Raw genomic sequence first — 27,560 nt, forward strand, 5'->3', positions numbered from 1 at the left:
CCAAAGGTGCTTCAACAAAGTGGGGGGGGGGGGTTTAAAAATAAATTTGCAAACATTTCTAAAAACCTGTTTTTGCTTTGTCATTATGGGGTATTGTGTGTAGATTGCTGACAAAAATATTTTTTACATCCATTTTAGAATAAGGCTCTAACGTAATAAAATGTGGAAAAAGTCAAGGTGTCTGAATACTTTCCGAATGCACTGTAAGTATTGAAATATAGGTATAAGTAAGTTGCGGTATTTAGACTAAACAGGATGCCCTCTAAGGCCTACAGCTCGTTGGCGGTTATACAAGGCTGCTATACTAAGCCTACTAATGATAATGACATCACTTATTATACTGATCATAATAATAATAATAATAATAATAATAATAATAGTAACAATATCAATAACAAGGAGATCAATGAAAAATTAGTTATTACTATAAATAAAACAATTCTGACAATTTGGAACAGTGTAAACAACACTAAATAAAATTATAAATATTACCAGAGAGGCTGGTCTAACGAAAAAATAAAAAATAAAGTGTAAAGCCTTTATTACAGCACAGCAAAGATTAAAAACAGACAGAGTTGTGAAATTGTTTATCCCACATGTGGTTGCGTGAGGCTCAGAGCTCACAGAATCAGTAGGCTATTAAAACCAAACACTTAAAACAGGCAACAGAAGCAGGATCTGTATTTGTCTGTAGCTTTACATGGATGATTTATAAAGCCAGGCCCATTTAACAGTTAGGATATTGATTATAGACCTAATTAAGTTGGGGTTTCCTCTCTCCTTACTTTTCTTAGACAATTAAGGCAAAGGGCTGTTTTCTCGTCTCCCAACTCCGCTGCTGCCTCCGCCGCATAGTTCTCAACACCAAAATGCAGAGTCTAGGAAAAAAGGCGGCAATTCAACAGCGCACTGATGCGTTTCAGAACCGCGGACAGCGACCACTATCCAATGCGGGAAAAGCGCGTTTGTTATAAAAATAATAATATTTTTAATGATAACCCTATACAATTTCAGTAGCACATGTCTTAAACTGATGGCCTGTGCCATCCACACAGCCTCCACAATGGATCAGTCCACTCAGACAGGCGCCAACCGGACAGGTGTCCCCACGACCTCCACAATGGATCAGTCCACTCAGACAGGCGCCAATCGGACAGGTGTCTTGAATGCCATGATTTTCTAATTTTATTTATTTGCTACTGCACGACTAAAGAAATCTGGGTCGACCAACAGCCCACCGACCAAACAATCGACCAGTCGACTAAATGGGGTCAGCCCTGGACACCTTAATGCATACTATTAAATTATATTACGTGAAGTAAACATAAAAATAAAAAATGAAAAAATATAGATTAACAATTTCCTAAAAATGTTATACTTTTTTGAGATTACTAATGTTACTGTCCACACTGCAACAAAAAAACCATTCCTCTCTGTTTGAGTCAGGTTGTTGAGTGGGCTAAATTAGCTGCATTAGCTAAGTAAGTGAAAGGAAAAGTAAGAAAGAAAAAAATATATACAACGAAATATAGCTAGTTCTTCTCTCTCTCTGCTGTTTTCAATTAATTTGTTCAAAACTTTTCAATTATAGTATTTATCTCTCTTTGAGTCAACTACTCACCACATTTTATGCACTGCAGTGCTAGCTAGCTGTAGCTTATGCTTTCAGTACTAGATTCGTTCTCTGATCCTTTGATTGGATGGACAAGATGTTAGTTCATAATGCAAGAGCTCCGATAGGTGATGAGGGAGCGTGCAATTGGCATGCTGACTGCAGGAATGTCCAACAGAGCTGTTGCCAGAAAATTGAATGTTAATTTCTCTACCATAAGCCGTTTTAGAGAATTTGGCAGTACGTCCAACTGGCCTCACAACGCAGACCACGTGTAACCACGCCAGCCAAGGACCTCCACATCCGGCCTCTTCGCCAGCGGGATCGTCTGGGGTGGGGGTGGGGGGGAAAGAGTATTTCTATCTATAATAAAGCCCTTTTGTGGGGAAAACTCATTCTGATTGGCTGGGCCTGGCTCCCCAGTGCAGGTGGGCCTGGCTCCCAAGTGGGTGGGCCCCTGCCCTCTCAGGCCCACCCATGGCTGCGCCCCTGCCCAGTCATGTGAAATCCATAGATTAGGGCCTAATGCATTCATTTACATTGACCGATTTCCTTTTTTATTTCCATGGTTGATCAAAACTCATTTTCTCATGCTCCCTCTTGTCCTTTGGCAGCAGACATGCGGTGAACAACATATGTGGGTCTCCCGAGTGGCGCAGTGGTCTAAGGCACTGCATCGCAGTGCTAACTGTGCCACTAGAGATCCTGGTTCGAATCCAGGCTCTGTCGCAGCCGGCCGCGACCGGGAGACCCATGGGGCGGCGCACAATTGGCCCAGTGTCGTCCAGGGTAGGGGAGGGAATGGCCGGCAGGGATGTAGCTCAGTTGGTAGAGCATGGCGTTTGCAACGCCAGGGTTGTGGGTTCGATTCCCACGGGGGGCCAGTATAAAAAATAAAAAATAAAAAAAATAAATGTATTCACTAACTGTAAGTCGCTCTGGATAAGAGCGTCTGCTAAATGACTAAAATGTAAATGTAATATGTTTCGGAACAAATCGCAATAAAATCACAGTATCGAATCGCAATTCATATAGAATCTTGACAATCGCAATACATATCTTATCAGCACCTAAGTTTGGTGACAATATCATATTGTGATGTCCCTGGCAATTTCCTGATGATGATCGAAACTGAAATACAGTGACACTCCTATTAGTAATCACACCATCCAGGAACTCATTTTTGAAACTAGGGTTGGACGATGTCAACCTTTGTCCTACCGTGGTTATGTACTCATAAAACATGTTATTGATACGATACGTGGAATCGCCCCTTATTGGCTAACCAATTTTATGAAAATATACTGAACAAAAATATACACGGAATGTGCAAAATGTCAAAGATTTTACTGAGTTACAGTTCATATAAGGAAATCAGTCAATTTAAATAAATTAATTAGGCCCTAATCTATGGATTTCACATCACTGGGAATACAGATGTGCATCTGTTGGTCACAGATACCTTAAAAGAAAGAAACTATTTTGCCTCATGCAGTGTGACATTACATTTACATTTGTCATTTAGCAGACGCTCTTATCCAGAGCGACTTGCAAATTGGTGCATTCACCTTATAGCCAGTGGGATAACCACTTTACAGTATTTTATTTTTTTTATTTTGGGGGGTAGAAGGATTACTTTATCCTATCCCAGGTATTCCTTAAAGAGGTGGGGTTTCAAGTGTCTCCGGAAAGTGGTGAGTGACTCCGCTGTCCTGGCGTTTTGAGGGAGCTTGTTCCACCATTAGGGTGCCAGAGCAGCGAACAGTTTTGACTGGGCTGAGCGGGAACTGTGCTTCCGCAGAGGTAGGGGGGCCAGCAGGCCAGAGGTGGATGAACGCAATGCCCTCGTTTGGGTGTAGGGACTGATCAGAGCCTGAAGGTACGGAGGTGCCGTTCCCCTCACAGCTCCGTAGGCAAGCACCATGGTCTTGTAGTAGATGCGAGCTTCAACTGGAAGCCAGTGGAGTGTGCGGAGGAGCGGGGTGACGTGAGAGACATCTCCTTTGCATAGATTTGATCAGGCTGTTGATTGTGTCCTTTGGAATGTTGTCACACTCCTATTCAATGGCTTTGCGAAGTTGCTGGATATTGGCGGGAACTGGAACACGCTGTCTTACGTGTCGATCCAGAGCATCCCAAACATGTTCAATGGGTGACATGTCTGGTGAGTATGCAGGCCATGGAAGAACTGGGACATTTTCAGCTTTCAGGAATTGGTGTACAGACCTTTGCGACATGGGGCCGTGCAATATCATGCTGAAACATGAGTTGATGGCGGCGGATGAATGGCATGACAATGGGCCTCAGGATCTCGTCACGGTATCTCTGTGCATTCCAAATGCCATCAATAAAATGCAATTGTGTTTGTTGTCCGTAGCTTAAGCCTGCCCAAACCATAACCATGGGGCAATCTGTTCACAACGTTGACATCAGAACGCCGGCAGAACCCAAAGTAGTCCGTAAATGAGGTAGTTCATAGAATCTAATTTCTTACTATTATCAGTAAAGATCTACGAATGTATAAATATTGATGACTATGCATTGCTTTGTAAGACTATAAATGACCAACCACTCAGCTTTGGAGTATTTACTACATTCGGAAAGTATTCAGACCCCTTGACCTTTTCCACATTTTGTTACGTTACAGCCTTATTCTAAAATTTATTAAATGTTTTTTTCCCCTCATCACTCTACACACAATACCCCATAATGACAAAGCAAAAACCGTTTTTTTTAGAAATTTGTACAAATGTATTAAAAATAAAAAAACGGAAATATCAAATTTACATAAGTATTCAGACCCTTTACTCAGTACTTTGTTGAAGCACCTTTGGCAGCGATTACAGCCTCGAGTCTTCTTGGGTATGACGCTACAAGCTTGGCACACCTGTATTTGGGGAGTTTCTCCCATTCTTCTCTGCAGATCCTGTCAAGCGCTGTCAGGTTGGACGGGGAGCGTCGCTGCACAGCTATTTTCAGGTCTCTACAGAGATGTTCGATCGGGTTCAAGTCCAGGCTCTGGCTGGGCCACTCAAGGACACTCAGAGACTTGTCCCGAAGCCACTCCTGCGTTGTCTTGGCTGTGTGCTTAGGGTTGTTGTCCTGTTGGAAGGTGAACCTTCGCCCCAGTCTGAGGTCCTGAGCACTCTGGAGCAGGTTTTCATCAAGGATCTCTCTGTACTTTGCTCTGTTCATCTTTCCCTCGATCCTGACTAGTCTCCTAGTCCCTGCCGCTGAAAAACATCCCCACAGCATGTTGCTGCCACCACCATGCTTCACCGTAGGGATGGTGCCAGTTTACCTCCAGACGTGACGCTTGGCATTCAGGCCAAATAGTTCAACCTTGGTTTCATCAGAACAGAGAATCTTGTTTCTCCAAGCGGGCTGTCATGTACCTTTTACTGAGGAATGGCTTCCGTCTGGTCACTCTACCATAAAGGCCTGATTGGTGGAGTGCTGCAGAGATGGTTGTCCTTCTGGAAGGTTCTCCCATCTCCACAGAGGAACTCTGGAGCTCTGTCAGAGTGACCATCGGGTTCTTGGTCACCTCCCTGCCAAGGCCCTTCTCCCCCGATTGCTCAGTTTGGCTGGGAGGCCAACTCTAGGAAGAGTCTTGGTGGTTCCAAACTTCTTCCATTTAAGAATGATGTAGGTCACTGTGTTCTTGGCGACCTTCAATGCTGCAAAAAAATGTTGGTACCCTTCCGCAGATCTGTGCCTCGACACAAACCTGTCTCGGAGCTCTACGGATAATTCCTTCGACCTTATGGCTTGGTTTTTGCTCTAACATACACTGACATTATGGGGTAGTGTGTAGATTGATGTGGATTTTTTTTATTTTTTTTTATCCATTTTTAGAATGAGGCTGTAACGTGACAAAATGTGGAAAAAGGGAAGGGGTCTGAATACTTTCCAAATGCACTGGAAGTTTCTGAGTGACAGAATGAGGGCTTTGCATAGGTGCTTTGTTGATTTTTGTTGTGGGAGTAGAAAGAAATGTCTGGAACGTAAAATAACAATATTAACAGGTTCCCACGCTTTTAAAATAATGGTTCTGTTCCGGAACAGTATAGATCACATTCGTTCCTGTTTCTGTTCCTTGAAAAATTTTCCAACCCCTGCCGGTAAACCAATTGATTCTTGGAAGCTAATGCCATCGTAAGTATTGGAATGTGTCAGTTCACATCTCACAGTTGATTCTTATATAAATTAGTGATTCTAATGAGCAGAGTGTGCTGTAGTATTGATGTCAGGGGTTGAAATAAGCTGAGGGAAATGAGGTATAAAGATGCAGGGTTATGGTAAGGAGGAGGGGAGTGCATGTGGTAGAAGAACCGTGGTGGGAGTCGTGGGACACGGCTTCTCAGGGGAAAAACGCATCAACAACCCCCATCCTTTGTTCTTCTTGCCATGGCTCTGTGTGTGTGTGTGTGTGTGTGTGTGTGTGTGTGTGTGTGTGTGTGTGTGTGTGTGTGTGTGTGTGTGCGTACGTACGTACGTACGTACGTACGTTCATGATGGTGAAACAATACTGGCACACAATGCCTCTGCTCAGTACAATAGGGTAGGAGGCAGTGAAAGGAGGGTTTGGGGGGGACCAGTGGAGGCTGGTGTTGAGGGGGGGGGCATTGAAAACCCTTAGAGACCATAACATTGCAACTATTAGAACTGATGTCGCCTTTATGGTTTGGTTGTTCCCCAGGGAGTACACCCACCCACACAGAGGCCCGTTTACTGGACACAGATTAAGCCTAAGAGAAAGGCGAAGTTGCTTTCATGGAGGATTAAATTGTGAGGATGACCACAATTTATTTTCATCACGTGTAAAAGCTATTGGTTTTTTTTTTTACCCAAAGTTGCAAAGAAAATGTTATGATCCATTTAATGAATGCAAGAGACCAGCGAGATGGATTAACACCTGGTACTTTCACACTATGGGGAAAAATTCAAGCGATTTAAAAATGGTACATTTCTCTGAACAGGGGAAAGAAACCATCACCAAATTCACAGAGAATACATTACATATAGCGGTGTAACGGTACGTGTATTGGTACCGAACCGTTCAGTCTGGGGACCTCGGTTCCGTCTGCACTGTGAACCCGAATGAATATATAAAATAGATATATAAAAACAGTAGCCTACGCTGCCAGGCTATTCTGTTAAAACAACTAGAGCTTATACGCACGTTGTAATAAAAATTATAATCTTAATTGTCGCATTTCAAACTGTCCTTTTAGTGAGGCGCTGCCGGGAACTATACTGAACAAAAAATATAAAAACGCAACATGCAACAATTTCTACGATTTTACTGAGTTACAGTTCAAATAAAGAAATAAGTCAATTTAAATAAATTCATTAGGCTCTAATCTATGGATTTCACATGACTGGGAATACAGATATGCATCTGTTGGTCACAGATACCTTCAGAAAACCAGTCAGTATTTGGTGTGAACACCATTTTCCTCATGCAGCGTGACACATCTCCTTCGCATAGAGTTGATCAGGCTGTTGATTGTGGCCTGTGGAATGCTGTCTCACTCCTCTGTTACCATAGCCACAGGAAAAGGAATGCTGTCCCACTCCTCTGTTACCATAGCCACAGGAAAAGGAATGCTGTCCCACTCCTCTGTTACCATAGCTACAGGAAGTATGGGTTCTGAGGGTTCTGCAGCGCCCCTTGAAAAATCTGAATAAGAAAATAAATATTAATACATAAATAAAAATTGGGGGCAAAAACTTTTTTTTCACAAATGTAGTGCACTGGGCCTTTAATAGTCCTGTATTAGTGATATATCCGTCTGCAGTGCCAGCAAAAATATTTATACAGCTCTGGTGGACATTCCTGCAGTCAGCATGCCAATTGCATGCTCCCTCAAAACTTGAGACACCTGTGACATTGTTGTGTGGCAAAACTGCACAATTTAGAGTGGCCTTTTATTGTCCCCAGCACAAGGTGCACCTGTGTAATGATCATGCTGTTTAATCAGATTCTTGATATGCCACACCTGTCAGATGGATCGATTATCTTGACAAAGGAGAAATGCTCACCAACAGGGATGTAAACAAATTTGTGCACAAAACTTGAGAGAAATAAGCTTTTTGTGCGTATGGAAAATTCCTGGGATCTTTTATTTCAGCTCATGTAACATGGGACCAACACTTTACATGTTGCGTTTATATTTTTGTTCCAATGTAGTTCTGTACATTGGCGAGTGGTGGGGTTGATAAACCGGGAGGATTCTCCATCATCCTTTAAATCTCCAGTTTAGCCAATGCAGCTGCCAACACCTCAAACATGTGGACACATTTACGCCGACCTCACCCCAGTATTCCCACCACCAGAGCAAGACGGAAACACACACAAAAAAAACCAACTTCATGTCCCCTCTGCATTCAAGCAGTCCTTCGCAGCTGATTTAGACCGGGCCAAAGACATTACAAGAGCAATAGGTATGTTTATAGCCCCAGATATGAACCCATTAAGGGTGGTTGAGTAGAATAAGGGGGGTTTCAGCACTTCCTGAACGTGCTCGAGCCACATTACGAACTTTGCCCTCTTGAACCCATTTCATCAAACAGGTAGCACCCTCTCTATATAAGCAAGCTAAAGCTGAAGTTATCAACGAATTGGCCAACGCACCCTGCGTTGCTGTTACACTGATAAGGGCTACAGAGAGACAGTTATCAGTGACAGCCAATCACATTACCCCAGAGTGGGAAATGATGGAGTTAGTTTTACATCGCCCGCATGGTGCCCCGGGTGGGTGGAGTTTTCACTAAAGAACCAATGGAATGGTCTAAAAAGAGGAAACTCTGCCCACCCGGGTCACCAGGCCATGCTAAATGACATTGACCAATGACAAGTACCACGCTAAAGACACGCCCCCTTTATGAGAGGCATGCTGGAGTTAAGGAGAGGACAGGTTGGTATTGAGGAGAGGACAGGTTGGTGTTAAGGAGAGGACAGGCTGGTGTTAAGGAGAGGACAGGCTGGTGTTAAGGAGAGGGCAGGCTGGTGTTAAGGAGAGGGCAGCCTGGTGTTAAGGAGAGGGCAGGCTGGTGTTAAGGAGAGGACAGGTTGGTGTTAAGGAGAGGACAGGCTGGTGTTAAGGAGAGGACAGGTTGGTGTTAAGGAGAGGACAGGCTGGTGTTAAGGAGAGGACAGGCTGGTGTTAAGGAGAGGACAGGCTGGTGTTAAGGAGAGGACAGGCTGGTGTTAAGGAGAGGGCAGGCTGGTGTTAAGGAGAGGACAGGCTGGTGTTAAGGAGAGGACAGGTTGGTGTTAAGGAGAGGACAGGTTGGTGTTAAGGAGAGGACAGGCTGGTGTTAAGGAGAGGACAGGTTGGTGTTAAGGAGAGGGCAGGCTGGTGTTAAGGAGAGGACAGGTTGGTGTTAAGGAGAGGACAGGTTGGTGTTAAGGAGAGGGCAGGTTGGTGTTAGACCATTCCTTTAGAAGACCCTCTCTACCATACAAACAGCCCATTCCTTTCCTCATACACATGATACATGACCAGGGACAGAGTCGGCACAGACTAGGGGAAGGAGGTGACGCAGAGAGGGAGGAGAGGACTAAAGAATGGAGGGGAAGGGGGCTGGTGTTTGAACAGTGGCACTTATCAGACAGATAGGGGTTGGAGATGGGGGGCAGAGAAAGGAGGGTAGTGGTGTGGGAATGTGTTAGTCTATCCAACACAGCGGTGTAACCCTAGTGTTGAGGCCATTGCATAAACTGGTTTTAGGGTGTCTGTGATTGTAAGATTGTAAACTAGCACTACATGCAATTGACTAGCGTCCTGTACAGGAGGTAGGCTCCTGCCATATGTGCCGTTCTGGCTCAGACAAGGCTACTTAACCAATAAGGCATGAGAACCCGGGAATTATCGTGTGAATAACTCCCGACTAAGGGCTGTTCTAAGGCCCGGGGCGAAACAGCCCTTAGGAGGGTGTTATTCTCAATAATACCTGAGATCGAGGGCCTTATTGCTTTTATAAAATGGTTGCCAACATATAAAAAAAATAGATAAATGACATGTTTGCATTAAAAACATTATATTGAGTAAATCAGTTATATTTAATCCTTCCACCATACAAAATAGTCCGGGCAAAAGCCAGTCGTTAGTTCTGAGCTTCTGAAGCTGCTAGCCAAATGGACGGGACGTAGCCAAATGGACGGGACGTAGCCAAATGGACGGGACGTGGCCAAATGGACGGGACGTAGCCAAATGGACGGGACGTAGCCAAATGGACGGGACGTGGCCAAATGGACGGGACGTAGCCAAATGGACGGGACGTAGCCAAATGGACGGGACGTAGCCAAATGGACGGGACGTAGCCAAATGGACGGGACGTAGCCAAATGGACGGGACGTAGCCAAATGGACGGGACGTAGCCAAATGGACGGGACGTAGCCAAATGGACGGGACGTAGCCAAATGGACGGGACGTAGCCAAATGGACGGGACGTGGCCAAATGGACGGGACGTAGCCAAATGGACGGGACGTAGCCAAATGGACGGGACGTACCTTCTATCCATTCTATTTGCAACGGTTGCTATGTTAAACAAATCCTTGGCATGAAGCTATGAAGGATAGATACTTCTCCTCTGCTAGCTAGCCAACTAAAGCTAACACACAATCACATCAAGCAGCCGAAAGGATAGCAAACTATGTGCACTTTCATTTGTTTGCCTTAGTTTCTATGGCCAGTTCTTTGTACATTACATTTACATTTTAGTCATTTAGCAGACGCTCTTATCCAGAGCGACTTACAGTTAGTGAGTGCATACATTTTTCATACATATCCATTATAATGATCCTGATAAATGAATTCGCCTTGATCAGAGAAGTTGTCTGCCTCTTCACGTTCATATTTGCATGGCAAGGTGGAGATCACACACACAAAAAAAAACTGCTAAATGTTTCAACAGGTCGGAAAGGGAGACAGCAAGATTTAGACAAACACCAAATGTTGCAAATCAAATGCTATTTTTAAGTGTATAAATTGACTGGCTGGGATGTGGGACAGTGGATGGCATTGTTACATCTAGCCGAACGGGTATTACCCAGGGAGAATGCGGGGATTGTGGTGCTATAAATCCCTGCTATCAACCAATCAGCATTCTGGATCCAAACAACCAGTTTTATAATTAGTATTTAGGCCTGCAACATGAAGTGTGGTGCTATAAATCCCTGCTATCAACCAATCAGCATTCTGGATCCAAACAACCAGTTTTATAATTAGTATTTAGGCCTGCAACATGAAGTGTGGTGCTATAAATCCCTGCTATCAACCAATCAGCATTCTGGATCCAAACAACCAGTTTTATAATTAGTATTTAGGCCTGCAACATGAAGTGTGGTGCTATAAATCCCTGCTATCAACCAATCAGCATTCTGGATCCAAACAACCAGTTTTATAATTAGTATTTAGGCCTGCAACATGAAGTGTGGTGCTATAAATCCCTGCTATCAACCAATCAGCATTCTGGATCCAAACAACCAGTTTTATAATTAGTATTTAGGCCTGCAACATGAAATAACCCCGTCCCTGACTAGTAGCCTATAAACTCCTTGTGTGTGATAATGACAGTGTTGCTGCACTCACTGACTCAGTGGCTACCGTGTACGGTACACTAGCTCACTGTCTAAGCCATGCTTTTAAGAGGTGTGTATGGGCAAGAGTAGGTTAGCTCAGAGTGAGAGTGGCTATTATATGAGGTGAACAGTCAAGGACAGGACAGTTAGCTAAAATGTAAATGTGTCTTATCCTACCAACCATGCATACTAGCACACATAGGCCTACACACAACCACCCACACGCTCCAAACATCTATTAAATCACTGGCCACAGTGTAATTTACTAAATAATAACTAATCAAACAACTGTTTTTCATAAAGCTACAGAGGAAATGGGAATATTGACAGTTTCAAAATCAACAAATCACTCAGTGTTGGGAAGCAAACGTCAGGGACTAACTTACTGTGCAGTATTTTAGGATTGTTCATAAAGAATATCTGAATGTAGTTTGAAGGATAACTAACTAATAATAATAATAATAATAATAAGTAGCTAACGATACTTGTTTAGCTGCTCTCTCCTTGGTCTCTTTCGGGCAGCACTAGAAACACTCTTGTTTAGAAGAAATACATGCATGTGTGAAATACAAATGTTAGCTACTTACCCAGAATATGATGTTAAATCCAAACAACAAGTATTTGACACAGCAGCTCACTTCGGCTCCTTTAAAAAGCTGGTGTTTTCCATTGCTAACGTTACTCATCGTGTAAACGTCAAGGCTAGCTAGCTAGTTACAGTAATAATGTAGCTCCACCGGTTCGTTAGCTTGTTAGCTAACCTACAATCACGGCAGTGACAAACTAGCTACTATTTTTGTAGCACACAGGCTACCTAGCTCCATAAAACAACTTGAAACAATCAGCTAGCTAGCCAGCCAGCCAGCCAAATCACAAACACATCGCCATCTAGTTAGGCTAGCTAATGTTAGCTTCCTAGTGAACAACAGATCCAGAAGCACTTTGGATGTGTCAACAACATTCATCTGCGGTTGAACGTATACTCTCCCTAACTAAACAGATAGTTGAAAGATAAATCCAAGTAATGCTTGTTTTATTGATATACGGTCGATTTCTCCCGTTCGCAGCATTTGATTGTTTTGCATTTCACCTTTCTTGTTCACAACAACCCTCGCTGACATTTGCACTGAGCCTGAGGAAACCCATCTATCTAGCTAAATGTCTGGAAGATGTTTTTCTACAGCGACCTCTATTGGAGCCATTCGCTAACACTGCTGGTGTGCTTTTTCCTGCTGCAGTGCACAGGACCAAACAGAACAACGGTGAGTGATGAACATACCCTGTGGAAACTATTTAGCTACTTGAACAACATAAATACATACGTACCAGGTAAGACGGACCGGCAATTCTTGTATTTGTTATTTGACAGTTTAAAGTGTGACTTTTTTTGTGACATGTAAACCTTGTACAACTACTAAACTAAAACTAAAATTGATAAAATTAAGCAATACAGAATAAGACAACAATTAACAACATTAAACTTTTTTTGGGGGGGACAGATTGTGCTGTATCAATGTGCTGTGGCTGTAGGCCACCACCATAGTCCCCGTGCCCAAGAACTCTAAGATAACCTGCCTAAATGACTACCGACCCGTAGCACTGACGTCTGTAGCCATGAAGTGCTTTGAAAGACTGGTCATGGCTCACATCAACAGCATAATCCCAGAAACCCTAGACCCACTCCAATTTGCATACCGCCCCAACAGATCCACAGATGATGCAATCTCTATTGCACTCCACACTGCCCTTTCCCACCTGGACAAGAGGAACACCTACGTGAGAATGCTATTCATTGACTACAGCTCAGCATTCAACACCATAGTGCCCTCTAAGCTCATCACTAAGCTAAGGATCCTGGGACTAAACACCTCCCTCTGCAACTGGATCCTGGACTTCCTGACGGGCCGCCCCCAGGTGGTAAGGGTAGGTAACAACACATCTGCCACACTGATCTTCAACACGGGGGCCCCTCAGGGGTGCGTGCTCAGTCCCCCTCCTGTACTCTCTGTTCACCCATGACTGCATGGCCAGGCACGACTCCAACACCATCATTAAGTTTGCCGACGACACAACAGTGGTAGGCCTGATCACCGACAACGATGAGACAGCCTATAGGGAGGAGGTCAGAGATCTGGCCGTGTGGTGCCAGGACAACAACCTCTCCCTCAACGTGACCAAGACAAAGGAGATGATTGTGGACTACAGGAAAAAAAAAGAGGACTGAGCACGCCCCCATTCTCATCGACGGGGCTGTAGTGGAACAGGTTGAGAGCTTCAAGTTCCTTGGTGTCCACATCACCAACGAACTATCATGGTCCAAACACACCAAGACAGTCGTGAAGAGGGCACGACAAAGCCTATTCCCCCTCAGGAGACTAAAAAGATTTGGCATGGGTCCTCAGATCCTCAAAAAATTCTACAGCTGCACCATCGAGAGCATCCTGACTGGTTGCATCACCGCCTGGTATGGCAACTGCTTGGCCTCTGACCGCAAGGCACTACAGAGGGTAGTGCGTACGGCCCAGTACATCACTGGGGCAAAGCTCCCTGCCATCCAGGACCTCTATACCAGGCGGTGTCAGAGGAAGGCCCTCAAAATTGTCAAAGACTCCAGCCACCCTAGTCATAGACTGTTCTCTCTGCTACCGCACGGCAAGCGGTACCGGAGTGCCAAGTCTAGGTCCAAAAGACTTCTCAACAGCTTCTACCCCCAAGCCATAAGACTCCTGAACAGCTAATCATGGCTACCCGGACTATTTGCACTGCCCCCCCACCCCATCCTTTTTACGCTGCTGCTACTCTGTTAAGTATTTATGCATAGTCACTTTAACTCTACCCACATGTACATATTACCTCAACTACCTCAACTAGTCGGTGCCCCCCGCACATTGACTCTGCAACGGTACCCCCTGTATATATAGCCTCCCCTACTGTTACTTTATTTTACTTCTGCTCTTTTTTCTCAACACTTTTTTGTTGTTGTTGTTTTATTCTTACTTTTTTTGTTTAAAATAAATGCACTGTTGGTTAAGGGCTGTAAGTAAGCATTTCACTGCAATGTCTGCACCTGTTGTATTCGGCGCATGTGACCAATAAAATTTGATTTGATTTGATTTGATTTGATAGTCTGGCTAACACCTAACTCTCGAAGTCCTCCTGACGTCAGAGTCTGGAATGGCCCTTTGATGTTGTGGCACAATGTGTCTAAAATGAAGGGGGCTGTGATTTTACTGGTTGGCTATTCTCTGTGTCTTTTCTCAGTCAAACACTCACACACACACACAGCCCCAGTCTCAACCAATGAGGGGGGGGGGGGGAAACATTTGGGAGAACCAATCAAACCCGTTGCTCAATTTCTGAGCGAATATTGCATTAACAAACAGCCTTCTTTCCAGACCAGTGTGTCACAGCTTTCCAAGCGCTTTGAGTCACGTGGGTTGCGTCAGCCAGGCTGTATCAGTGATTCTAGACCTGTCCAAATCTATCCTGTGTTGTACTGCCACCTGGTGTTATGTTAGATTACTACAGGTGGAGATACTGGTCATTAAAACTCCCGTCTTTAGTCCTACAGGTGGCAGTCTATGCATGGCTGTAAATCACCAATAATGATCCTCCTTCATTTACGTGTGTATAGCTGCCCTATATGTAGGCTACTTCAGTATCTTATATCAAATAGATTTCAATCAGTCAGTATCCCCAAGATGATGTGTAGCTTCTGTCTGGCTATGTTCTCATGTCAAAATGGGTTATCAAAATAGATACATCAATACTCTAGGCCAGGGTTCTTCCATTCCGGTCCTGGAGGGCCGAAACACTTCTGTTTTTTATTTCTACCTGGTAGTTAATTGCACTCACCTGGTGTCCCAGGTCTGAATTAGCCCCTGATTAGAAGGAGAGGATGAAAAACAGAGGTGTTTCGGCCCTCCAGGACCGGAATTGAAGAACCCTGCTCTAGGATTACCTGAGGCTAACTTACTGCATAGTTCATGTTTATGTGAATAAAGCCAGTAGACGTTAAACTCTAGAATCTATATAGCTGGTCGTCATGTTGTGAGATGGAGAGAGTTGCATCCCAAAATGGCACTCTCTATTCTCTACATAGTGCACTAATTTTGACCAGATACCTATGGGCCGTGGGTCAAAAGTAGTGCACTACTTACGGAATAGGGTACCATATGAGATGGGAGACAGAGTATCTCTTACAGACACCAGTGAGATAGATGAGGGGACTCCGAAGCCCAGAGGTCTGCCTGACAGACTGTGTTTGCTTGTTAGCTGCTATCTGTATTGATGTTCCCTTGGTGGCTGCTGCTGTGCTGCATTAAATGATTGTCTCGTTATAGTCCTTTTCCCCTGTCACAAACTACCAAAGACTACGAGCATGGAAAATAACCATAATAATAATAATCTGCCATTTAGCAGACGCTTTTATCCAAAGCGACTTACAGTCATGCGTGCATAAATTTTTTGTGTATGGGTGGTCCCGGGGATCGAACCCACTACCTTGGCGTTACAAGCGCCGTGCTCTACCAGCTGAGCTACAGAGGACCACAACCATGGCACCCTGAGTAGCATAATGTATCATGTATCATGACAGAACACCATGAATTTAGGTATTCCATGGTTAGCCATGTACACTGTAGCTCAGTTGGTAGAGCATGGCGCTCGCAAACGCCAGGGTTGTGGGTTCGATTCCCACGGGGGGGGCCAGTATGAAAAAATTTATGCACTCACTAACTGTAAGTCGCTCTGGATAAGAGCGTCTGCTAAATATGTAAAATGTACATTGTTTTCTTCCTGTTGAAATATCCAAGATTAGCTTTTACAACATCTACATAGGCCCTCCGCTAACGTGTCGTGGGACACACCTTCCACGTGGTTCATTATTTACCATAGAACACATAGACCCTTGTTGACTATTCTCACGTGATATCCATTAGCCTCTACAACATCTACACAGGCCCTTCTTACTGTTGTAATGTAACTGAAGTGTATTTGTGAGCTGAGGGGGGAAAGAGACCACAGACACAACATTGATATAATTAGTGTCATCAATTTTAATTCGTTTTGTGTTCACTTATTTAAATAAGACAGAATTAAGGCGGGGTACATGAGACATATTGTTGATACACGCAAAATAATTGGTTGTTAGTCGTATTACCAATAAAACATATCCTTTTTTCTTTTTTTTCGAACACAAGAAATCTCCCCCTCTTGTTAAAATACATTATATTAAAGAACTAATTACAATCAACACTTGGGATTGGGACATAACCATCCTGTGTTGATGAAATGCAAAACTTCCAAGTGCTACGAACGGGAGAAACCATTGATATCACAGGGGAGGGGGGTTTACTCAAGGCTGATACCTAGAGTGGCTAACACCTGAAATGCCACTTTATCCCCCCTCCCCTGTGATATCAATGGTTTCTCCCGTTCGTAGCACTTGGAAGTTTTGCATTTCATCCTTTCTTGTTGTGAATGTTCTGACAACAACCTTCGCTGTGACAAGGGAAACCAACCAGCTAAATGTGTTTACTCATAGTGAATAGGGTGCTATTTAAGACGCAGCCGTGACAGTGAGAAGGTTATTCCTGCTTACCCAAGGTGCCAAATCACCATAATACCAGGTGTCCCTGTCAGTCAGAGTCCTGTCAGGGTCGTATTCATTAGGGCACACTGTAGCAAAATGCTGTGCAAAGGAAAACAAATCCTTATTGGACAAGCTCAGGTAGTCCCTTCCTGTCACAGTCCTTTTTCTTTGCGTTTGGCGTCTAATGAATACAGCCCACATGTGACTAGTCAGTAATCTGCTGATGCAGCAGTCCCATCGAGCCTTACGTGTTAGGGGACAAGGATAGACCCACTCCGGTGGTCCTGCTCTGTTTGTGATCCTCCATGTGATCCGCTACGGGGCGGAGGGAGAGATGTTGGAATGATGTCGGTGGCCTTGGTGACCCCCTGCCTTGAAATACAACGCCTCCAGAGGGTTGCAGTGCAACGGTTACATTTACTGATAATAGTTTTTACTGTATAACATAAACAGGCTATTGTAGTGTGTTGCGTTTTAGTGTGTGGCGGCGGTCTTACTGTTACTATGCCGATTATGGAGAAGCGTGAGGTTTCTGTGTGAACGACACCTGTTTCAGCCAATCAAAGTCAGTCCAATACTGTGAGCCACAGGAATATGGAATTAATCAAAGAAGTGCAAAATCAAGTGAAACTTGATCAAATACAAAATCTAAAGCAAACTGAAATGTGCATGTGGAGTATTGTATGCATAATACAGGCCTTGCTTCAGCAAGAGTTTGGTCATAAAAAAAAAAAAACCCTACTCCTATCGTCCGATCCCAACCTCGATCCCAACCTCACGTCTGACTGCAACATTCTCTCAACCATCTCTTGTGGAATGCCTCTTTTTATGAATCTTTCCTATTGGCTACCTTGATCGTCATCATCGTTGTGGTACACACAGATGTTTGTCTCTCCAACATTAGTGACGACAACCCTTGGTTTCCTATAGATCTCTCAGAATGTATTATTTCTACGTGCTGTATTTGATGTCCCCGGCCATTGTTAGTTTGTTGTTGGTGCCGGACAGTCGACATATCAGTATTAGAAACGGTAACATTGTGTCCCATTGGTTAACACATAAACCTACACAAACTTTCTCAAAAGTCAACACTCTGTCTCTGTCTCTCTCTCTTCTACCTCTCTACCTGCCAATCTGTACATTCATTTGAAACAAAGCAGTACATAAAACAACATACAGTAACTGTATATACAGTACATATAGGTGACAGATGTATTATTGCACTGCGATAGGTAAAGAATCTTTGTTTTTTTCTCTCCCCTGTTCATTAAAAAGGGTACACTGTACTGTAGTGTAAGTTTTTTTTTGGCCATTTGTGATGTCATCAATACCACAGTAACGTCAAATGTTCCTTGATCCTTTGCATGGTAAGGTTATGGAACGGTAGAGAAACTACACTGTAACCAGAGCCATATCTATACAACGTCTCGTGTAACTATATGGCTCTGACTGTACCCATTCTATCATAACATGCTCATTCAGAGTGAAGAGTATAGTCCGTCTTGGTTTTTCATCATCGAATAACTATCACGTCAACTTTCGAAGGGATTTGTTGATGAACGCGTAGTCCAGTAAGCTATAATGTTATATTTACAAACTCCTATACCTAATAATAAAATAATTGGTCATTTAGCAGACGCTCTTATCCAGAGCGACTTACAGGAGCAATTAGGGTTAAGGTGCCTTGCTCAAGGGCACATCGACAGATTTTTCACCTAGTGGGCTCGGGGATTAGAACCAGCGACCTTTCGGTTACTGGCACAACGCTCTTAACCACTAAGCTACCTGCCTCCTTGTAGCCACCACTGCTACTACGGTCCTGAAACTGACCCATCAATACTCTGTCACCGCGTCCTAAATGGCACTATGTTCCCTATTTTAGTGCACTACTTTTGAGCAGGGCCCATAAGGCTTGGGTCAAAAGTAGTGCACTAAATAGGGAACAGGGTGTCATTTAGAATACTCTCTCTCTCTCTCTCTCTCTCTCTCTCTCTCTCTCTCTCTCTCTCTCTCTCTCTCTCTCTCTCTCTCTCTCTCTCTCTCTCTCTCTCTCTCTCTCTCTCTCTCTCTCTCTCTCTCTCTCTCTCTCTCTCTCTCTCTCTCTCTCTCTCTCTCTCTCTCTCTCTCTCTCTCTCTCTCTCTCTCTCTCTCTCTCTCTCTCTCTCTCTCTCTCTCTCTCTCTCTCTCTCTCTCTCTCTCTCTCTCTCTCCCCAGTTTGACCTGTGTCAGACCTGCAAACATCATGTCAACCTATGGTTTAACTGCATTCCTTTATACTCCAATGTATACCCAGCAACATTAAAACAATATATATACAAAATATCTGCAAAAGCCTATCTACGACATCACATTATACATTTCTTATGTGGGGGAGAAAAAGTGTAACACTGTTTTTGAAAACACTGCATCATTCCAGATATTGTCTTTGGTATTTTTCTCTAGCTCGTATGCTTTTTTTTGGTACAAATTAGAATATTTTTTTTTTTTTAAAGTAAACATAAGTAAGCTACTGTAATAATTTGATTATTCAAGGAACTCTTGTCATAGTCAAATGCAAGTAAGCTAGTTTTACATTTCAGCAATGCCTGAATACAACAACACATTTTGTTTTTCAATTACAAGGTCCATATCTAAAGATGCAGACAAGTCATTTTGTATTTTAGAGTCCCTTCAATTTCCTAAATGTATAAAGTATGTTATAAGATGTAAGAATGAGAGGCAGAGGAAACAGTGAATTGTCCCTTCAAGCTCCTCTCAGTAATCCCACTGTTGAGCTTGCTCTGAGCTTGATGGTCCTGGACTCTTCTATAGCCAGCCAGCCAAATCAGTGGGTTTTACTGGACTTTAGAATCACCAGACGGGTTGCTTCTACGTCCCAGCTGTGTTGTAAGGGCATCAGGTTCTTTACTGTGTGGTCAAACATTATTGTCCCTTACTCCTGGATGCTCCAAAGCAACAAACACACAAGGTCAGTTCCTTTCAAAGTCCTTTTCATATCTCCCCTGTGGGGCAAGCGCTGAGCTGGCCCTCCATCTTAGATGCTCCTATACGTCAATGAATTTAAGAATTGCCCAAAACCCACCAGTCTCTTTATCAATGTCCTGTCTGTTTTATTTTCTCTTATTTGGGCAAGCTCAATGGTCCTTTCTCCTGACCCTCTCTCCCTGGCTCCCCCTATAGGTCGGTGCCAACACTGCCCCTCTTCACCCTCAGGCTGCCGCCCCAGCCCCGGGGACAGGTGTTGTGGGTACGCTGCAGTCCTGGAGACCTCAGCCCAGAGTCCTCCGACTCCACCGAAGCATCCGAGTCAGTGAGGGACCTGGTGTTGTAGAGCCTTACTGGGGACCGGATCACCCCTGTAGGGGTGGGAGGAGGGCTGGCGAAGTGGGGAGACTGGCACCCCATGGCCCTGGACTGGTAGGGACTGAAGGGTGGTTTGGAGCTGCTGCTGCTGTGGTGGTGCTGGTGGTCGTAGCCCTGGTGATGCTGGTGGGTGGTGTTGCCACCTAGTGGGGAGATTGGGAGATTGTGGCCGCTCAGAGCACCTGGGGACGGGCTGTTTTTACGTTTGGCCGCATTGATGATGTTCTTGGCTAACAGGCGATGGTTTGCCTTGGAGTTGTTTGGGCTGGGGCTGACGATGGGAGACTGGCATCTGGAACCCCAGGGAGGGGACAGGGGTGAGGGGGAGAGAGGAGAGGTGATGGTGCCTGGGTGAGAGGGTCTGGAGGAGGAAGAGTTGGAGATGGTGGTGGAGAAAGGCTTGGTTGTCTGGTTGATGTTAGGGGATTGACAGCGGGACCCCCAGGGAGATCTAGGCGATACAGGTGAGGTGGTAGTGGATGGTTTAGGCCTGGATAAAGAGGCTGTGGAGAAGGGTTTGGTGGTCTGGTTGACCACCGCGGGGGACTTGCACCTCATCTCCCAGGGTGGGGAGAAAGGGGAGGTGGCTGTGGAGGTGGCCGTCACCTGGTGGAGGGGCCTGGAAGAGGAGGAGGAGGTGATGGTGGTCTGGGGGGCTGGGGACCAGACCCCACTGTGGGTGGGGGGTCCCTCTGGGCTGCTGAACCGACGGCTGAACTGCGGTGTCCTGGTGGGAGTGGGAGTGGGGGTGGGGGTGGGGGTGGTGGTGGGGGTCAGGGTCGGAGGGGAATCCTTCCTCGTCTGTGGAGACAGAATAAAGAGTAAAAAGACGTGAAAGTAAAGAGACACTATGATAATGTTAAACTAGGGTAAAGAGACACTATGATAATGTCAAACCAGGGTAAAGAGACACTATGATAATGTTAAACCAGGGTAAATAGACACTATGATAATGTTAAACTAGGGTAAAGCGACATGAATGTAAGACACTATGATAATGTTAAACTAGGGTAAAGAGACAATATGATAATGTTAAACTAGGGTAAAGAGACATGAATGTGAGACACTATGATAATGTTAAACTAGAGTAGAGAGGTTGGTACTGTAGATCTGCTGTTCCCTAGCCTCCTGAAGAGCTTGGTAGGTCTGCTGTTCCCTAGCCTCCTGAAGAGCTTGGTAGGTCTGCTGTTCCCTAGGCTCCTGAAGAGCTTGGTAGGTCTGCTGTTCCCTAGGCTCCTGAAGAGCTTGGTAGGTCTGCTGTTCCCTAGCCTCCTGAAGAGCTTGGTAGGTCTGCTGTTCCCTAGCCTCCTGAAGAGCTTGGTAGGTCTGCTGTTCCCTAGCCTCCTGAAGAGCTTGGTAGGTCTGCTGTTCCCTAGGCTCCTGAAGAGCTTGGTAGGTCTGCTGTTCCCTAGCCTCCTGAAGAGCTTGGTAGGTCTGCTGTTCCCTAGCCTCCTGAAGAGCTTGGTAGGTCTGCTGTTCCCTAGGCTCCTGAAGAGCTTGGTAGGTCTGCTGTTCCCTAGGCTCCTGAAGAGCTTGGTAGGTCTGCTGTTCCCTAGGCTCCTGAAGAGCTTGGTAGGTCTGCTGTTCCCTAGCCTCCTGAAGAGCTTGGTAGGTCTGCTGTTCCCTAGGCTCCTGAAGAGCTTGGTAGGTCTGCTGTTCCCTAGCCTCCTGAAGAGCTTGGTAGGTCTGCTGTTCCCTAGCCTCCTGAAGAGCTTGGTAGGTCTGCTGTTCCCTAGCCTCCTGAAGAGCTTGGTAGGTCTGCTGTTCCCTAGCCTCCTGAAGAGCTTGGTAGGTCTGCTGTTCCCTAGGCTCCTGAAGAGCTTGGTAGGTCTGCTGTTCCCTAGGCTCCTGAAGAGCTTGGTAGGTCTGCTGTTCCCTAGGCTCCTGAAGAGCTTGGTAGGTCTGCTGTTCCCTAGCCTCCTGAAGAGCTTGGTAGGTCTGCTGTTCCCTAGGCTCCTGAAGAGCTTGGTAGGTCTGCTGTTCCCTAGCCTCCTGAAGAGCTTGGTAGGTCTGCTGTTCCCTAGCCTCCTGAAGAGCTTGGTAGGTCTGCTGTTCCCTAGGCTCCTGAAGAGCTTGGTAGGTCTGCTGTTCCCTAGGCTCCTGAAGAGCTTGGTAGGTCTGCTGTTCCCTAGGCTCCTGAAGAGCTTGGTAGGTCTGCTGTTCCCTAGCCTCCTGAAGAGCTTGGTAGGTCTGCTGTTCCCTAGCCTCCTGAAGAGCTTGGTAATGTAGATCTGCTGTTACAAGACTGGACTCGAACCAGGATCTCTAGTGGCACAGCCTTAGACCACTCAAAGTTTATTGGTCACGTACACAGTTTTGCAGATGTTATCGCAGGTGCCGCGAAATGCTTATGTTTCCAGCTCCAACAGTGCAGTAATATCTAGCATTACAATAAAAATACACACATAATCCAAACGATTTTTTAAAAAAGTACAAGAAATTAAGACATATCAGAAAGAGCAATGTCAGAGTCCAGAATATAAATATACAGTACTAGTCAAAAGTTTGGACACACCTACTCATTCAAGGGATTTTCATTATTTGTACTTTTTCTACGTTGTAGAATAATAGTGAAGACATCAGAACTATGCAATAACACATATGGAATCATGTACTGTTTTGGGTGTTTCAGTGAAACGTAAGTGAGGGAGGCCCCGCTCTCTCGCTTTCCCAGATGTTTAGTTAATTTCATTCCGATCTCCTTTGCATTATTGTAGCCATTTTCTGTAGCCTGTCAACTATGTGTCTGTCTATCCCTGTTCTCTCCTCTCCGCACAGGCTATACAAACGCCTCACACCGCGTGGCTGCTGCCACTCTAACCTGGTGGTCCCTGCACGCACAACCCACGTGGAGTTCCAGGTCTCCGGCAGCCTCTGGAACTGCCGTTCTGTGACCAACAAGGCAGAGTTCATCTCAGCCTATGCTACCCTCCAGTCCCTCGACTTCTTGGCGCTGACGGAAACATGGATTACCACAGAAAACACTGCTACTCCTACTGCTCTCTCCTCGTCTGACCATGTGTTCTCGCATACCCCGAGAGCATCTGGTCAGCGGGGTGGTGGCACAGGAATCCTCATCTCTCCCAAGTGGACATTCTCTCTTTCTCCCCTGACCCATCTGTCTATCTCCTCATTTGAATTCCATGCTGTCACAGTCACTAGCCCATTCAAGCTTAACATCCTTATCATTTATCGCCCTCCAGGTTCCCTTGGAGAGTTCATCAATGAGCTTGACGCCTTGATAAGTTCCTTTCCTGAGGATGGCTCACCCCTCACAGTTCTGGGTGACTTTAACCTCCCAACGTCTACCTTTGACTCATTTCTCTCTGCCTCCTTCTTTCCACTACTCTCCTCTTTTGACCTCAACCTCTCACCGTCCCCCCCTACTCACAAGGCAGGCAATACGCTTGACCTCATCTTTACTAGATGCTGTTCTTCTACTAATCTCACTGCAACTCCCCTCCAAGTCTCCGACCACTACTTTGTATCCTTTTCTCTCTCGCTCTCCTCCAACACTACTCACTCTGCCCCTACTCAGATGGTAATGCGCCGTTGCAACCTTCGCTCTCTCTCTCCCGCTACTCTCTCCTCTTCCATCCTATCATCTCTTCCCTCTGCTCAATCCTTCTCCCTCCAATCTCCCGATTCTGCCTCCTCAACCCTCCTCTCCTCCCTTTCTGCATCCTTTGACTCTCTATGTCCCCTATCCTCCCAGCCGGCTCGGTCCTCCCCTCCTGCTCCGTGGCTTGACGACTCATTGCGAACTCACAGAACAGGGCTCCGGGCAGCCGAGCGGAAATGGAGGAAAACTAGACTCCCTGCGGACCTGGTATCTTTTCACTCCCTCCTCTCTACATTTTCTTCCTCTGTTTCTGCTGCTAAAGCCACTTTCTACCACTCTAAATTCCAAGCATCTGCCTCTAACCCTAGGAAGCTCTTTGCCACCTTCTCCTCCCTGCTGAATTCTCCTCCCCCTCCCCCCTCCTCCCTCTCTGTGGATGACTTCGTCAACCATTTTGAAAATAAGGTTGACGACATCCGATCCTCGTTTGTTAAGTCAAATGACACTGCTGGTCCTGCTCACACTGCCCTACCCTATGCTTTGACTTCTTTCTCCCCTCTCTCTCCAGATGAAATCTTGTGACGGCCGGCCGCCCAACAACCTGCCCGCTTGACCCTATCCCCTCCTCTCTTCTCCAGACCATTTCCGGAGACCTTCTCCCTTACCTCACCTCCCTCATCAACTCATCCTTGACCGCTGGCCATGTCCCTTCCGTCTTCAAGAGAGCGAGAGTTGCACACCTTCTCAAAAAACCTACACTCGATCCCTCCGATGTCAACAACTACAGACCAGTATCCCTTCTTTCTTTTCTCTCCAAAATTCTTGAGCGTGCCGTCTTTAGCCAACTCTCTTGCTATCTCTCTCAGAATTACCTTCTTGATCCAAACCAGTCAGGTTTCAAGACTGGTCATTCAACTGAGACTGCTCTTCTCTGTGTCACGGAGGCTCTCCGCACTGCTAAAGCTAACTCTCTCTCCTCTGCTCTCGTCCTTCTAGACCTATCTGCTGCCTTTGATACTGTGAACCATCAGATCCTCCTCTCCACCCTCTCCGAGTTGGGCATCTCCGGCGCGGCTCACTCTTGGATTGCGTCCTACCTGACAGGTCGCTCCTACCAGGTGGCGTGGCGAGAATCTGTCTCCGCACCACGTGCTCTCACCACTGGTGTCCCCCAGGGCTCAGTTCTAGGCCCTCTCCTATTCTCGCTATACACCAAGTCACTTGGCTCTGTCATATCCTCACATGGCCTCTCCTATCATTGCTACGCAGACGGCACACAATTAATCTTCTCCTTTCCCCCTTCTAATAACCAGGTGGCGAATCGCATCTCTGCATGTCTGGCAGACATATCAGTGTGGATGACGGATCACCACCTCAAGCTGATCCTCGGCAAGACGGAGCTGCTCTTCCTCCCGGGGAAGGACTGCCCGTTCCATGATCTCGCCATAACGGTTGACAACTCCATTGTGTCCTCCTCCCAGAGTGCGAAGAGCCTTGGCGTGCCCCTGGACAACACCCTGTCGTTCTCCGCTAACATCAAGGCGGTGACCCGATCCTGTAGGTTCATGATCTACAACATTCGCAGAGTACGACCCTGCCTTACACAGGAAGCGGCACAGGGCCTAATCCAGGCACTTGTCATCTCCCGTCTGGATTACTGCAACTCGCTGTTGGCTGGGCTCCCTGTATGTGCCATTAAACCCCTACAACTCATCCAGAACGCCGCAGCCCGTCTGGTGTTCAACCTTCCCAAGTTCTCTCACGTCACCCCGCTCCTCCGCACACTCCACTGGCTTCCAGTTGAAGCTTGCATCTGCTACAAGACCATGGTGCTTGCCTACGGAGCTGTGAGGGGAACGGCACCTCCATACCTTCAGGCTCTGATCAGTCCCTACACCCAAATGAGGGCATTGCGTTCATCCACCTCTGGCCTGCTGGCCCCCCTACCTCTTCGGAAGCACAGTTCCCGCTCAGCCCAGTCAAAACTGTTCGCTGCTCTGGCACCCCAATGGTGGAACAAGCTCCCTCACGACGCCAGGACAGCGGAGTCACTCACCACCTTCCGGAGACACTTGAAACCCCACCTCTTTAAGGAATACCTGGGATAGGAAAAAGTAATCCTTCTACCCCCCCTTATCCCAACCCAAAAAAGTAAATAAAAATACAAATAAAAAAATTGTAAAGTGGTTGTCCCACTGGCTATCATAAGGTGAATGCACCAATTTGTAAGTCGCTCTGGATAAGAGCGTCTGCTAAATGACGAAAATGTAAAATGTAAATGTAAGTCGCTCTGGATAAGAGCGTCTGCTAAATAATGTAAATGTAAATGTAATGTAGTAACCAAAAAAGTGTTAATCAAATCAAAATATATTTTATATTTGAGATTCTTCAAATAGCCACCCTTTGCCTTGATGACAGCTTTGCACACTCTTGGCATTCTCTCAACCAGCTTCTCCTGGAATGCTTTTCCAACTGTCTTAAAGGAGTTCCCACATATGCTGAGCACTTGTTGGCTGCTTTTCCTTCACTCTGCCGTCCGACTCATCCCAAACCATCTCAATTGGGTTGAGGTCGGGGGATTGAGGCCAAGTCATCTGATGCAGCACTCCATCACTCTCCTTCTTGGTAAAATAGCCCTTACACAGCCTGGAGGTGTGTTGGGTCATTGTCCTGTTGAAAAACAAATGATTATCCCACTAAGCCCAAACCAGATGGGATGGCATATCGCTGCAGAATGCTGTGGTAGCCATGCTGATTAAGTGTGCCTTGAATTCTAAATAAATCACAGACAGTGTCACCAGCAAAGCACCCCCACACCATAACACCTCCTCCTCCATGCTTTACAGTGGGAACTACACATGCGGAGATCATCCGTTCACCCACACCGCGTCTCACAAAGACACGGCGGTTTGAACCAAAAATCTCCAATTTGGACTCCAGACCAAAGGACAACTTTCCACCGGTCTAATGTTCAGTGCTTGTGTTTCTTGGCCCAAGCTGGTCTCTTCTTCTTATTGGTGTCCTTTAGTAGTAGTTTCTTTGCAGCAATTGGACCATGAAGGCCTGATTCACACAGTCCCCTCTGAACAGATGATGTTGAGATGTGTCCGTTACTTGAACTCTGTGAAGCATTTATTTGGACTGCAATTTCTGAGGCTGGTAACTCTAATGAACGTATCCTCTGCAGCAGAGGTAACTCTGGGTCTTCCATTCCTGTGGCGGTCCTCAAGAGAGCCAGTTTCATCATAGCACTTGGTGGTTTTTGCGACTGCACTTGAAGAAACTTTCAAAGTTCTTGAAATGGTCCGTATTGACTGACCTTCATGTCTTAAAGTAATGATGGACTGTCGTTTCGCTTTGCTTATTTGAGCTGTTCTTGCCATAATATGGACTTGGTCTTTTACCAAATAGGGCTATCTTCTGTATACCCCCCCTACCTTGTCACAACACAACTGATTGGCTCAAACGCATTAAGAAGGAAAGAAATTCTACAAATTAACTTTTAAGAAGGCACACCTGTTAATTGAAATGCATTCCAGGTGACTACCTCATGAAGCTGGTTGAGAGAATGCCAAGATTGTGCAAAGCTGTCATCAATGCAAAGGGTGGCTATTTGAAGAATCTCAAATATAAAATATATTTTGATTTGTTTAACACTTTTTTGGTTGCTACATGATTCCATATGTGGTATTTCATAGTTTTGATGTCTTCACCCTTATTCTACAATGTAGAAAATAGTAAAAATAAAGAAAAACCTTTGAATGAGAAGGTGTGTCCAAACCTTTGACTGGTAGTGTTTGTGAATGGTGTGTATAGACAGGATAGACTGATCTATGG

At 45.6% G+C, this 27,560-nt stretch overlaps 2 protein-coding genes across 3 annotated transcripts in view; both read right to left on the reverse strand.

Annotated features, from left to right (window-relative positions):
• LOC121538422 (tetraspanin-17-like) overlaps nucleotides 1–12,341 on the reverse strand; it is a 54,906-nt gene extending 42,565 nt beyond the window's left edge. Inside the window, exon 1 of the mRNA XM_045212272.1 lies at nucleotides 11,793–12,341. Coding sequence (XP_045068207.1) covers nucleotides 11,793–11,891 — 99 coding nt within the window. The 5' untranslated portion in view covers nucleotides 11,892–12,341. The remainder of the gene's footprint in view (nucleotides 1–11,792) is intronic.
• Nucleotides 12,342–19,001: 6,660 nt separating this feature from the next.
• Nucleotides 19,002–27,560, reverse strand: part of LOC121538429 (synaptopodin) — a 51,755-nt gene continuing 43,196 nt past the window's right edge. For both annotated transcript variants that reach the window (XM_041846429.2, XM_041846419.2), the window contains exon 5: nucleotides 19,002–20,962. In XM_041846429.2, the coding sequence (XP_041702363.2) occupies nucleotides 19,973–20,962 (990 nt within the window). In that variant the 3' untranslated portion in view covers nucleotides 19,002–19,972. The remainder of the gene's footprint in view (nucleotides 20,963–27,560) is intronic.

This window comes from Coregonus clupeaformis, unplaced genomic scaffold (genome assembly GCF_020615455.1).
Source record: "Coregonus clupeaformis isolate EN_2021a unplaced genomic scaffold, ASM2061545v1 scaf0004, whole genome shotgun sequence".
Lineage (NCBI taxonomy): Eukaryota > Metazoa > Chordata > Actinopteri > Salmoniformes > Salmonidae > Coregonus > Coregonus clupeaformis.